The sequence below is a fragment of the Cryptotermes secundus genome, unplaced genomic scaffold (genome assembly GCF_002891405.2).
Source record: "Cryptotermes secundus unplaced genomic scaffold, Csec_1.0 scaffold2534, whole genome shotgun sequence".
Lineage (NCBI taxonomy): Eukaryota > Metazoa > Arthropoda > Insecta > Blattodea > Kalotermitidae > Cryptotermes > Cryptotermes secundus.
Window position 1 is genome coordinate 35896 of NW_019737437.1, and position 14739 is coordinate 50634.

Below are 14739 nucleotides of genomic sequence, written 5' to 3' on the forward strand. Positions count from 1 at the left end.
GTGTGGTTGTCAACATGGGGTTGTCCTGAACGATGGCTGTCCTGAATGGCATCCCTCCCTTCACAGAACAATTTCACCCATTGTGCCACTGTGCGATATGGCAAAGCAGCATCACCACATGCTTTTCATAGTCCCTGATAACAGTTTTGTGCTCTATGACCTCATGCAACTTCAATTTTTATCCAGAAGCATTGTTCTTGTTTCATAAACATGTTCTTAGGGCGATTGAACTGGGCTCCTGCACTTCAAGATGATGCACAACGAATGAAACACAACCAGAGCTACTCATTGCACTACTTCAACTGAACTTCTGCTATCAGCTACAGATGGTGCTAGTGCCACCTGACACTCATCTTTCATGATACAGCAGTGTTGCCACTACATTTTATCCAACCCTTGTATATAGCAAAAAGATATTATGTGAAACTAACCAGATATAATCTGTGGACTGAATTATAATCTAGAATATAAAAGGCCATTACTGACCAACCAGCAGCAATCTTTCTGCCACCTTCCAAGCTGCTCAACCTACAGTAGAAAAGGTTAAGTAATACTGCACTTTGCTAGCACTTGAAGGGATGAGCGTTTGGGAATACCAATTGCCAATGATTTTATGATGCATTTGGTGGCGATAAAAATAGTGTTCAATAACATTTCCATGTCCATTGTTCCTTTTGGCCCTGACCAGGAACCAGCCCAGTGGGTAACTTGGAGATTAAAAAAAATAAGGTGTGATTACCAGAGCAAAGATGGAAAGATAACAGAGGGAATCTTTACATGGTGCATTCTGACTGTGGACACCTAACAACCTAACAGGTTGGTCCAGAGGTAATGTTCTAGACCTGTATTCAGGAGGAGCTTGATTAAAATCTAAGCCATATCACCAGTTATCCTGACTGAAGTTTCTTGTGTTTTTACTTGTACTCAGCCCCTCCAGGAAATGCCAGCATAGTACTTTGTTTAGGCCATGATCACTTCCTTCCAAATCATTTCTAAATCATCAGTCATCTTACCATCAAATGCTGTATAGAGGCTGTGCTATAGCTCAAGCGGTTAGTCGCTGGCTTCCCACAGCAGTGGCCTGGGTTTGATTCCGGGTCTGGTCAAGTGGGATTTGTGGTGGATAACATGGCACTGGGGCAGGTTTTCTCTGAGTACTTCAGTTTCCCCTGCCAATCTTCATTCCATCAATTGCTCCACAATCACCCTCACCTATCATCTGGGGCTGGTACAATAGGTCAGAAGTGGCTGCAGTACAAGGGACTTAGTTCCACCCCACTAGCAATAAAAAATAAATCAGATGATGTATAGTCTCAATACCAAAAGTACTGTTAAATAACTGCCCCACCAAAAAAGCATTCCACAGTACAACTCTGTGTGGACCCCTGGTATGTGAAGAATGACAAAAACATTTTGAAGCAGATGTTAGATCAAAGAGTCTGAGATGTTAGCATAAGGTGGTACAGGCAACAATTCCATCAATTGAAGAATACTGTCCTCTGGGATGTGATGCCTTATAGTATGGTAAATAAAACTCCAATATTTCAGATGACTGCCTGCCTTCGTCCTCAGAGTCACTCACCTACGCTGGAACACTGTTAACAATCTACTAAACAGCACAGTGCTACATCCATAGTCACCATGTGGAAACCCCTAATCTCACATCTCTATCAGCTTTGCTTAATTGAAAAAAAATAAAGATTATGTGGATATCAGGTGCCTAATTCTTACCTCATATATCTGTTTAAACTTCATTTCATTTGCTTTGAAGTAAGAGTATACATCTTCTTCTGACTTCCTGTAAATAAATTATACAATGGAATCCCCTCTTAATGTTCCTCAATTAAAATTTTCCCTCATTTAACATTAAAGTTCAATCAACAGAATTCTAAAATTTCAGTTTTAAATTCCTCACTTTACTGTTCACATCTACTGTAAAGGTAAAGTTATCCCTGTGCTTAACTAATTAAGCATTATGCCATGAGGTGTATGGGGGAGTGGATGTATAGATCCACGGTTCCTTGACCTTGGCACTGGTCGGAGGTGAGTGGTCAGCTTCACGACCCTGCAGCTTTACCCCTGGGGAAAGAGCCCCTGGTACCAACTGGATATGAGGTCAGGTGAACCCCAGAGGCACTCTGGACAAGTTGAGGAAGAGAAAATTCTTGCCCCCACTGGGACTCGAACTCTGGCTCCTTGGTTGGCCACCCCGTAGTCAGTCACTATACCAACTGCGCTATCCTGGCTCCTCACATGTACCGTTCCACAAAAATTTGGATTTCAGTGATTTAACTTAATGATTACTGAAAAATAATGTAGGAATTCAGCTAGACTTAAACAACAAACGTTATAAGACAAATATGTTTCTTTCTGCCTCCTGCCCATTTCATTACTCATTAATACTTGTATGCTAACAAACATATGTGTTTTGCCTTCTGGGATGTGATGACACCTAGTCTGTAGATAGTTACTAACGTTTCAGAGGAACCTAATGGCCCCAGCTTCAGGGTAGATAAATAAGCTGAGTATGGGAAAAGAAATGGTATGGACATAGAGAAGGGGGGACCAGCACTGGGGCTGTGAGCAAATCAATAGAAATAAGGAGGATAGGGTAAAGCATGTTGGCCCAATCACTCTGCCCTCGGAAAGTGACCCTATAAAGGGCCAATATTCACTCAAAGTTCCACTTCTGGCCCTCTCATTCTTTATATCTGTACCATTTTTGCCACATTAGCTTACCATTCTGTCTTGAAGATGGAAAAACAGGTTTCTCTGAAACACCGGTAATGATGCATCAAACTACACCGCATCACCTCCAAGAAGACAGAAATCTTCTTACAGTTCCTTCTCTAAGTAAGCATCAGATATACAATACTCACCATATTAACATCTTTCTTCAACAAGTGAACATCGCAAATAAGCATCTTGAAAACAGGGTATTTATTTACTGGTAGCTAATTTTTCTAGCATTCCACCTTTGCTCCACATTCATCTATTACCACCTTCTGAGGTGTGTGATAGTCCTGGCCAGGCAGTATAATATCACATCCTAGGTCTTTAAGTTTAGCACTTCATCTCTGATCCAGCATCCATACAAAAGCTTACAATATTATATTTAAGCATCCTGTTTCACTCTACACAATGTATGACACAAACTCTGCCCTAAGTGCAACAATTTATTGTACTTCTTTTGTCTTCTTTTCTTCTACACCACATGTTTCGGCCATAAATGACCATCATCAGGTGTATTTCTCTCATGTAGCTGTTACACTGCATGTAGTTTAAAATTTAAAAACACCAGCTTTCTTAATTGTTCATTTCTCCGTTGTTAATAGGTCCTGATATATCAGAATCCCCTTGCTGATATTTGTCAGATATGTATAAAATCTTTGTTAATTTACATACATCAATTTGATTTCTGAATTTTGGTATTTTTAAAATCTTCAATTAAATTTAAAATTTTTTAAAAATTTGAAATTAAAATTCACAGGGATACCTGCTCTAGGTCTACAGTGCTGCAGTGGCTACTTCTTGCTTTCAGCACCATTCAGGTATTATCTGTAATACACAAATATTCGTATTACTATCTTATGTTCATTACGTTATTCTTATATGTTTTATACTGTTATGTGTACTTATTCTGGGCAGGCTTCCTGTGTGCGTGCCGCTGCTTATCTTTAATACGTGTGCTGTCTGGTGTATTGTGTGCTATGTCTTATGTTGGTGAGTGTAGGAGGGGAATGGGTAGTGGGGAGAGGGAGGTACCGTTAGTCTGTATAGATCTCGTGTATTGTTTGAAATATGGGATTGTGTGTTTCTATGTGTAGGCCTTTCTTACTTATTTTATATATATGGTATTTCTCTAGTGTATTCAAATGTCTACCCTTCTTTCCCGTTGTTACAACTTCCATTATGTCTGTTATTGTTCCATATGCATGTCCCATATTTAGTATGTGATTTGAGTATCTGGAATTGCTATTATTATTTCTAATATCATATATATGTTCTTTATATCTGGTGTTAAATGTTTGGCCCGTTTGTCCAATGTATTTTAATGGGCAATCTATACATTTCATTTGGTATATGCCACTTTTATTGTATTTATCTAATTGTGGTTTATGTTTGAGTATATTTTATATTGTGTTCCATGTGCGAAATGCTACTTTTATCTGTGTGTCTTTAAAAAGTTTTGTGATTTTTCTTACTTCTTTTGTACTATATGTAAATATGGGCCACTTTGTTTTTTGTTGTTGTTTGTCGTCATGTGTGTTTGATTTTTGTTTTCGTTTTGTCTGATTTGATCTTTTGATTATGTTTGTGTCATATCTGTTGTTATGTAGTATGTTTTTAATAGTGTTCTTCTCTACTTGTTTTTCTTTTTCTGTTATTGGGTATGTGTAGAGTCTATTTATTAGATAAGTAATACCTGACAATTTGTGCTCAAATGGATGGCATGAACTGTTACGTATTATGTCTGTTTGTGTGGATTTCCTATATATTGCAAATTGCAAGCTATCTTCATTACAATGTATTGTTATATCTAGAAAGTTAATAGACGGTTGTTGTTCTCTTTCAATGGTGAATTTTATAGTTGGTTGCAATTCGTTAATTTCTTTGAGTGTATGTTCTATGTTCCTCATTTTTTCATCATATATTATTAGTATGTCATCGACATATCTAAAGTAAGCCACTATTTGTTGTTTTACTAGAATGGGATATATTTGTGTGTGTTCCATATATTGTATATGTTAAAGATAAGCAGCGGCACGCACACAGGGAGCCTGCACAGAGTAAGTACACATAACAGTATAAAACACATAAGAATAACATAATGAACATAAGATAGTAATATGAATATTTGTGTATTACAGATAATACCTGAATGGTGCTGAAAGCAAAAAGTAGCCGCTGCAGCACTGTAGACCTAGAGCATGTATCCCTGTGAATTTAAAATTTTAAAATTTTAAACATTTTTAAATTCTGACAAAAGATTTTAAAAACACCAAAATTCAAAAATCAAACTGACATATGTAAATTAACAAAGATTTTATACATATCTGACAAATATCAGCAAGGGGATTCCGATATATCGGGACCTATTAACAACAGAGAAATGAACAATTAAGAAAGCTGGTGTTTTTAAATTTTAAACTACGTGCAGTGGAGCAGCTACGTGAGAGAAATACACCTGATGATGGCCATTTATGGCCGAAACATGTAGTGTAGAAGGAAAGAAGACAAAAGAACTACAATAAATTGTTGCACTTAGGACGGAGTTTGTGTCATACAAAAGCTTAGTTTAAAAAGCAGCATTTGCAATGAAGGATTGATTCATCTTACCCAAGAATACTGATATTGGCATCCGTGGTTAAATTAAGGTGCAGCTGTTGAAAATTCTCATGCAAATTCTTGTCTTTACTTTTGGTGTAAGCTGAAATGTTAAATGTGAGATACTCTGTTCCAACTTTTACACCACTCATATCCAGATGCACTGTCAACTCTTTCTGAAACAAATACTGAAATTGTAACGAGGTGATAAACCATAATATAAAGCTTCAATTAGAAATTATAAGTCTTTATGTAAACCAGAAAAAACAGGTGAGATAGAATGAGAAATTTAAAAAATTAGAGGGAATTTAAAAATAAATACAGTAAACTCCTGACTTTCTGGCAGGTATGGTAATGGAATGTGCCAGTTACAGGAGTCTCTCCAGCTTCATGAGAAAAATACTGGCAGAAATCCAATACAGTCCAGTCTAGTATATGACTTATATACACGTAGTATTAAACATACAGTGAAAATGAAGTGCATAGGTGAAATATTTTTGATATACTATAATGTGAACACAAATTCAACTAGCCTCTACTGTAATGGTAACTGGGTGAGGGAGGATACATTTTCTTTGATATTTTTGTCAGCTGTCATTAAGAGAATTCAAGGTGCCTGGATAAAGGGCAACCGGGAGTTTGCTATACAATGGAAGACAAAATAATAAATTACAGAATAAGATGGTACAAACACATTTCAGGAATGAACAAAGACAGAATCCCATATAAGGTTTTGAACTTGAAAATATAAAGAAAATGCCTAAGAGGAAGAAAAATCAGGTTAGGAAAGAAGTGATGCAGAAAGAAGGAAGAACATGAGACAAAAATGAAGATGTGGAAATGACAGAGATAGATGGAAAGGCTAGATTGCTAGATGACTCATGTAATATGGTGGAAATACTGAAGGAGGAAGAATAAGGTGGTGGGTGGCTGTGGTGATGATGATTATGGAGGAGGAGGAGGAGGAGAAGAAGACGAAGAAGAAGAAGAAGAAGAAGAAGGTGTTTACATTCTTGCTTACTTGGTTTCCAGACCTGAGAGGATTGCCAAGATAGCAATTCAACTGCAAACCATGTAGCAAAGAGCTTTCTTGACAGTCCATGTGACCTTTAGCAAGTTCTACGGGGAAAGGTATAGTTATGTTGACACCAGCCATATATGCAGGTTCCCCAGTATTAACTAAACCAATTTTTAGCTCCAACTCTGATTTTGACCCGATTACAAAAGTTCCAGATCTGTAACATAAGATTTTATCCAAAATTCGTTCACAACCTAGGAATCAACTTTATAATTTGAGTTTTTGGAACCACATATAAATAAAATACTGTAAGAGAGCACACTGGATATCACACACTAACTTCATGCACGTTTTGTCTTTGGCCAAATGAGCAAGGTCTTAAGGTGCAGCAGACAATTTCTGATCATCTTGACAAATATTAGTCTGAATAAAATAGAAGTTACAAAGGAAGCAGCGCATCGCACGTGCGCAAAGAATGTACTACTTGCAGTTGTTGTAGTAGAGCATAATAGGGACTAGAAATATTTCGACTGAAAAATATGTGGAAAGGAGATAACTCCATGTGCACACGCACATGTGTGTGTGTGTGTGTGTGTGTGTGTGTGTGTGTGTGTGGTGGGGGGGGGAGGTGGTTTATAGGCCCTTCAGCATCTAACGCTATGTCTGCTTAAATAATAGTCCAATTAAAACATTCACATCTAATCTAGTTTAAAACTGATTAAATGAAATTAATTAAAATTATTCATTACACATTATACATCTGAGGATCTGACTAAGTCTAAAATCAAAGTACAATAATTATACAGTTAAAACTGACAATAAAACTGAATATACATGGACCAATGAGATCTTAAAAGAATAATAAAGATAAAATGACTCCATGAACCATAGTCAATGAAGAGCATGGTTCTCTTGAGTTGTAACATCATGTACTCCAGAAAGAGCCTGATATTTTGGAGGAACTTACTGCTTCCATCTTCAGAGTGAAAAAGGAGGTCAAGCAAGAAACCAGAAGCATGCGGCAAGCTGAACTGCTGGCTTCCTGCTTGACTTACTCTTTGGCCCTGAAGATGGAGATGATATGTTCCTCCAAAATGTGGTTCTTTCTGAACTACATGGCATAACATACCAGAAGGCCATACTCCTCAAAGTCACTGTAATGAGGGGCTCAAATCCAAAGAAAATGGGGGGAGTGGATGTATAGAGCCACATATTTGTAACCTCAGAACTAACTGGAGGTGAGTGGTCAGCTTCACACCCTAGCCATTTTACCCCCAGGTACCCAATGGAGAGGAGGCTGCATAGGCCCCAGGACCATGCTGGACAAAGTGGAGAGGAGAAAAATCTTATCCCTCCCAGGGCTCAAACACTGACCCCTTGGTCATCCAGTCCATAGCCAGTTGCTACATTGATTGCATTATCCTGGCTCCTCAAAAATCCAAAATAGCCAGGTAAACATGTTTTTTCTCTTCTATATCATAAAGAAATGTCAAAGCATTAGATGCATTACAACAATCATCTCCTAGGAACTGCATAACCTGCCATGAAGATAGAAGGTATGAGGTTCTTTGTCATAATGTGGGCATTCTCATAGGATATGTAAAACAGTGAGGAGGACACCACAGTGCATACAACCAGAAGTTGGGTCTCCATGCAACAAACATCCATGTGTGAAGCGGGTGTGTCCAATCCAAAGGCATGTGAGCATGACTCACATGCCTCTGGATTCTGAGATGTGATGCCATGTTTTCTGGCAGATAGATCTCATCATTTCAGAGCAAACTGCTTCCTCCTCTCCAGAACGCCCTGAGAGACAATATTACAATGTAATATAAACCAGGAAGATAGTGACACATAATACAAAATTACATACATATCCACAGAACAAAACTTTATGGGTATTTCACTGTAATATTTGCATACATACATCACGCAATAAGTGGAATTTAAGAAAGTTTGTAAACTACATGATTAATTAGTGTGAATAGTTTTCTAATAAAGAACAGTATAGTAAAAAGTTAAAGATGTCCCTGTGCTTAACTAATTAAGCACTACACCATAAAGACGTATGGGGAAGTGGATGTATGGATCTGTGTATTCTTGACCTTGGCACTAATTAAAGGTGAGTAACAAATAACAGTGTACATACATTAAACTTGAGAAGCTGGACTTCAGATGTAATTCAGAGATGCAAATATTGTCCTCACCACAACCAGTTGCAAAGGGTATGTTTATCTGCATATGGCTGATGGACTGCTTTTCATTTACAACAGGAATATATTTCTTGAATGTATCCTGCTCTAAAACAACATACAATAAATGAACATGTGGAAATAAAATTACCATTATGATCACTGTCCCATGTCCCATGTGGAGGTGGGTTAGAATACCTGCACTGTTGCCCTGCATGTCATAGAAAGTGATAAAAAGGGTACCCACTGCTTGTGGGTGTAACTGGGCCATCCTGTAACTAGGGGACATAAATATAGAGACCTGGTCCTCCAAGTTTGGGGTTGAATGCAAGGCTGATGACCTTGCTCTGTAAAAATTACTGTTGCAAAATCCAAAGATGTGAAAATTGGATGGTGTAATTCAAACAAATCTAGCAGATTCTTTTAAGGAAGTCTTTGACAAAGAAAGGGCTGTTTTGCCAATGATGATGATTATGGTGACTGTCATTTCACCACAGTGACCTCATTATAACAGAAAGCCTGGAACATAACTGCAATTTGTATGAATTTGAATAACTGAATAAATACATTCAAGATTACAATTAACATATTCTATGTACCTGTTACAACTGTCTTACTATACGTGGTGCAACCCAAAAGTTCCCGAAATATATTAATAAAAACTATTACATCCTACCTAGATCTTATTTTCCACCATCACCTACAAAGTAGTCCCCTTGGGAGCGCATACACCGATCCCAGCGTTTCTGCCAATTTTGAAATGCATCCTGGAAGTCTTTCTTTCTTAGGGTGTTTAGTACTGTCTGCATTTCCACTTGAATTTCCTCAACTGTATCAAATCTTCACCCCTCCAACTTGATTTTCATCTTGGGGAAGCAAAATAATTCGCATGGAGCTAATTCTGGTGAGTACGGTGGGTGGGGAACAACTGCCATCTTGTTTTTAGCCAAAAATTCCTGCACAATGTACCCTGTATGCGGTCATGCGTTGTCAGGGTGGAGTACCCAGTCATTCGTGTGCCACTTCTCTGGACGTTTTCTCCTCATGTCCTCCCTCAAACATTTTAGAACATCGTGATATAACTCTTTATTGACTGTCTGGCGAGGAGGGATGAACTCCTTATGAACAATCCCGTCAAAATAAAAAAAACAGATCAACATGGACTTAATGTTGCTCTTGACTTGTCACGCTTCTTTTTTTGGCCGAGGAGAAGGGCTCTTCCATTGGGACGATTGCTTACTTTCAGGGTCGTAGCCATAAACCCAACTTTCGTCACCAGTGACAACCTTCAAAAGAAAGTTTGGATCCTCTTGAAGCTGTTGTTGAAGTTCCCTGCAGACTTCCAAGCAAAGCTCCTTCTGCTCATTTTGCAGCAGTTGTGGCACAAACCTTGCCGCAATCCTCATGTTCAGTTCCTCTGACAAAATTCGTTGACATGTACCATAACTTAGTCCCAAGGTGTTACAGAGGTCTTGGATGGTCAGTCTATGATCTTGCAGAATCAGATCCCTAACTTTCGCGACATTTTTTTTTGTGGTGCCAGTTGATGGCCGTCCTGAACGATTGTCATCATCAATCGATGTTTGGCCATTTTTTAAATGCTTATACCAGTCGTAAGTTTGTGTCTGGCCAAACTGTTGTCACCAAAAGCTTACTTCAACATTTGGTGTGGTTCTGAAGTGGTTTTCCCAAGTTTCAAACAAAACTTTATACACACACACACACACTGCTCTCTCAGGTCAACCATCGCAAAACCGCAAACTCATGGAAACACAACAATGGAAATACGTTCACCAACAATAAACCCAACCACTCAACTCGATGCCGCTTGCCACACTGATTCCAGAAGGGTGTGTGGGGAGACACCTAGTGGTACTTCAATATACTCATAACCGTTCGCGCGCAAAATTCAAATTTCAGGAACCACCATTCGTTATGCACTTTTGCCAGTGATTAACAAGAGCCTGTATGCCATGCCTGTAAAAGTCTGCGCCAGCAGAGGCTAGCCACTTTCTTACAGCTGCAATGACAGCTTCATTGTCTGGAAAGTGTTGCCCACGTAGTCCATCTTTCTTAGGCCCAAAGAGATGGTAGTCTGAAGGTGCTAAACCGGGGCTATAAGGTGGATGTGGTAGGACAGTCCAGCAAAACTTTGCAATGTGCACGGTGGTCGCCAAACTTGTATGGGGTCTAGTGTTAGTCTAGTTAGTCTAGTCTAGTTATCGTGTTGCAAGCAAAAGGTTGTCTGCTTCTTTGGCCTGACTCGGGAATTGCAGGCTTTCAGCTTAGCCAGCATCGTCTTGTAGCGTTCAGAATTGACAGTCCCTGGTCGTTATCTGCTGATCTGTATGGATGAGGCGCTGTTCATTGTGAGGAGTGCCAGCTGAGCAGGGACGCCCAGGGCTTGGCTTGTTGTGCACTTCACTTTCGCCACTGTTGAAATGCACTACCCACCACCTCACTGTGCTGACTTCCACTGTATTGTCTCCGTACACCTTTAGCAAGTGTCGATGGATGTNTGTTAGTCTAGTTAGTCTAGTCTAGTTATCGTGTTGCAAGCAAAAGGTTGTCTGCTTCTTTGGCCTGACTCGGGAATTGCAGGCTTTCAGCTTAGCCAGCATCGTCTTGTAGCGTTCAGAATTGACAGTCCCTGGTCGTTATCTGCTGATCTGTATGGATGAGGCGCTGTTCATTGTGAGGAGTGCCAGCTGAGCAGGGACGCCCAGGGCTTGGCTTGTTGTGCACTTCACTTTCGCCACTGTTGAAATGCACTACCCACCACCTCACTGTGCTGACTTCCACTGTATTGTCTCCGTACACCTTTAGCAAGTGTCGATGGATGTCAGTGAGTACAATTTGTTTGGCAGTGAGAAATTCAATAACACATTTGTGTTTCATACGCACTTCTATGTCAGACACCATTTTGGTAGACTGCTCTGCTGTCGCTATCTGTCGCACGACAACCAAACTAACCTTAGATTGGCAGGAAGGTTCAACCTTTACTACAACACCACCAATATCTATCTCAGACGTTACATATTAATACAAAAAAATAGGAGGCATTATTAACGGAACGCCCTATTTCATATGTAATGGAACTCGTTGACTGCATTTTATTCACTCTCAAATCATTAAATTGTATATAGCATGTCATATGGGGGGTGAAGGAGAATCCACACTTACCCTGTGAAATATTTCTTCCAACCAAGAGCAATGTTTTAATTTCTTCACTTCTGATCAGTTTCTGACTCACCCTTATACTGATAGGCTCAAGAAGGTGCTGTTCTAAATGTGCCCTCTGTAACAGTGAAGTACATACACTTGCTTAATTACGTGGGCAAAGTGAACATATATTACAGTACTGACATTTCAATTGTTGATCAATTTGGTGGGTGCTTTGTTATTTTTATTTTTGTACATTTCTTAAAACAATCTGATGAAAACAGGAAGTAAACAAAAATAGTTATTACTATCAACTCATTCAAAAACAAAAGAATGTAATCACTAAGCAATAAAATGGAGTATGCTAATATACATATCACACAAACAATGAAGAAATATTTTGTCAGTAAACAGCAGAAAATATAGATACAAATTATTCTAAATCCATCTACGATTTTAACTGCGTTTGAAAGAACAAAGTAACTCTATGCCAAGGCAGTTGAACTATACATATAGATAAATCATTTGTCGTACAGTGATTTAGTTGAATACTGTTGAATCTGTACATTATTTAGTAGACCATTATCTGTTCTGACATCACGCTACAGATCAGAATTCACAAGCCCTTTATGGGTAATATTAACATACATTACTAACTCCATGGAGCTGAGCACTTCTTGAGAAGCTGCCAGTTGCTCAAACATTTTATGGGACCCAAAAGTTCATTACTGTGTTCATAAGAGCCTTCCACTGGTCCCTATCCTAGGTCAGATCAATCCAGTCCATACCACCCCACCATATCTCTCTAAGATTCATTTTAATATTATCCTCCCACCTATGTCTAGGTCTTCCTAGTGATCTTTTTCCTTCTGGCTTTCCCACCAAAATTCTGTACGCATTCCTTTCCTCCCCATGCATGCTACATGCCCTGCCCCTCTCATCCCCCTTCACTTGATCAGTCCCATTATATCTGGCAAAGAGTATGTTATGTTATGAAACTATTCACTGTGCAGTTTTCTCCAACCTCCTATCACTTCACCCTTCTTCAAACCAAATATTCTGCTCAGCACCCTCAGTCTATGCTACTCTCATCTTAACATACATATCTCCTTTTAATTATTTTCATGTTAATATTTTTTATCTGTGAGACACAAGTAACAACATACTCATTTCCCTTACTTTCAAGTAAATTCTGAAGGCTTCACATCTTCCACTGTCAGGAACAATAACAGAATGTCTGTAAGGTTTGTTTACACCTGAAATAGAGGCTCTATGGAGCTTTTCATCTAATATAATTTCCCTAGTTACATCTGAAACAGATTAAAACAGTATTTACATTCATAAATAAGGAACTACACTTTAGGTGACATAATAAAACTTCTGATACTTCCTCATCTAATATACATATCAAAAATGTAATATTCCAATCAGTTTTCTGTTTCTTACAGCAGACTCACAGAGAACACAAAAGATTTAATGAAACTTACGCCATAATCTTGTCAATATGTACAGTAGCTGCTGCTGTAAAGTGATATGTAAGTATTCTTGTTCTTGGATGCAGTTCAAATCCTCACTTCTAGTTGTCCTTTTAATTGCATGAGCAAACTATAATTTTGTAATCTGAGTATTATCTCAATCTTAAAGCTTTATTCATATAAATTTTTATATCTTACATTTTAATTTACATGATTAAGATCTTAAAGTTTTGGATTCTATATACTGTGATATTGACAAGGAAAGCAGTGATATGATGACTGAAGAATAAATTTCTTGTCACCTGGGGCAGAACTTATGTGTACACAGGCCCTGCAGTGACATCTTGTTGTTTCCAACAATGAAAGACTTCATGTCTGGACACATTCAAGAACTCTTCATTTTGTCCATAATTGTATTTATGGGTTTTGTATGATTCTTAAAATAAATCACAATCATTTCCAAAGGGCAACAACCAATTGGTCTTTAAATTGGAGATGCAGTGGGCATTCTGAAAGGTATGAAATGAATTTTTAAATATTGTTTACATAAATTTCATACTTCAAATTGTCGAGGAATTCAACCCTGCACTTGCACTATACCTATAATATAAAATTTTAAGTAAACAAAAGAAATGATAAGTGAAGGGGTATTATCACAATGAAGTTTTCACTTACTAAGAGAACTGGGAACATCCTTTCCTATGTAAGAAAGGCACACAGTAATATTGAAATATGTCTCATTTCCATGGAGTTGATGGACGTCAGTATGAACTGTTGTTTGAAAATAAACCACAGGGTACGCCCTGAATAAAACCACATGTCCAGACTGAAATGCACCAACTGCAATATCTGAAAAATTAAATTCATTGCCATGCATACTTTTCTTACTTATTTATAGTTTAACCATATTATCACAAGTTCATGTATAATTCTGAGCTTCTCTATCCTCCCAAAATTATGGAACATGTCAAAACACTTACCAACATACTTATTCATATCAATGTCAGCTCCTCGAGCAATGCTGATACCAAATCCTCTAAGGTTTGAAGATATATCTTGTGCCATAATTTTCTGAGTTAGTGTTAGACCCAAAGTACTACCACTGTAGATGTAGATAGATCCAATATTGCCATTTTCATAAGGTGCACCCACTGCAATATCTAATTATACAAAAAAAAAACAATGGCATAAAAAGGTAGAACAAACTCCCTGTTATCCAGCATGTAAGGAGAGTGGGATTTGCCAGTATATGATTCTGTCAGATGCATGACAAAACTCTTACAGAACCCCAACACAAAGTTAAATCATGTTTCCTTTTTTGTTCTGGCATTGCAGTCTTCCTAGACAATATAATGGATTGATGGAAGAAAGATTTGAGATAAAAAATATTGCAACATGATCACATATTCAACTACCCTCTACTATAAAGGCACCTGCATGAGGGAGAACACTAGGCAGTGTTGCTAGGGATGATTGGGAGAAATACCACCTCTCAGGTGAACATATGTGAACTGCAAATTTTGAGTAACTTTATAAAAATGGCAATTTATCTTTGAAATTTTTG

General features: G+C 38.2%; 1 protein-coding gene across 3 annotated transcripts in view; it reads right to left on the reverse strand.

The window, feature by feature from the left end:
* The window catches only part of LOC111870474 (integrin alpha-9), a 54230-nt gene that overhangs the window by 22643 nt on the left and 16848 nt on the right, over nt 1-14739 (reverse strand). For all 3 annotated transcript variants that reach the window (XM_023862803.2, XM_023862800.2, XM_023862802.2), the window contains exons 11-18: nt 14156-14335; nt 13851-14024; nt 12880-13010; nt 11722-11836; nt 8496-8646; nt 6350-6563; nt 5341-5504; nt 1732-1798 (exon numbers count right to left, since the gene is read on the reverse strand). In XM_023862803.2, coding sequence (XP_023718571.1) covers nt 1732-1798; nt 5341-5504; nt 6350-6563; nt 8496-8646; nt 11722-11836; nt 12880-13010; nt 13851-14024; nt 14156-14335 — 1196 coding nt within the window. The remainder of the gene's footprint in view (nt 1-1731; nt 1799-5340; nt 5505-6349; nt 6564-8495; nt 8647-11721; nt 11837-12879; nt 13011-13850; nt 14025-14155; nt 14336-14739) is intronic.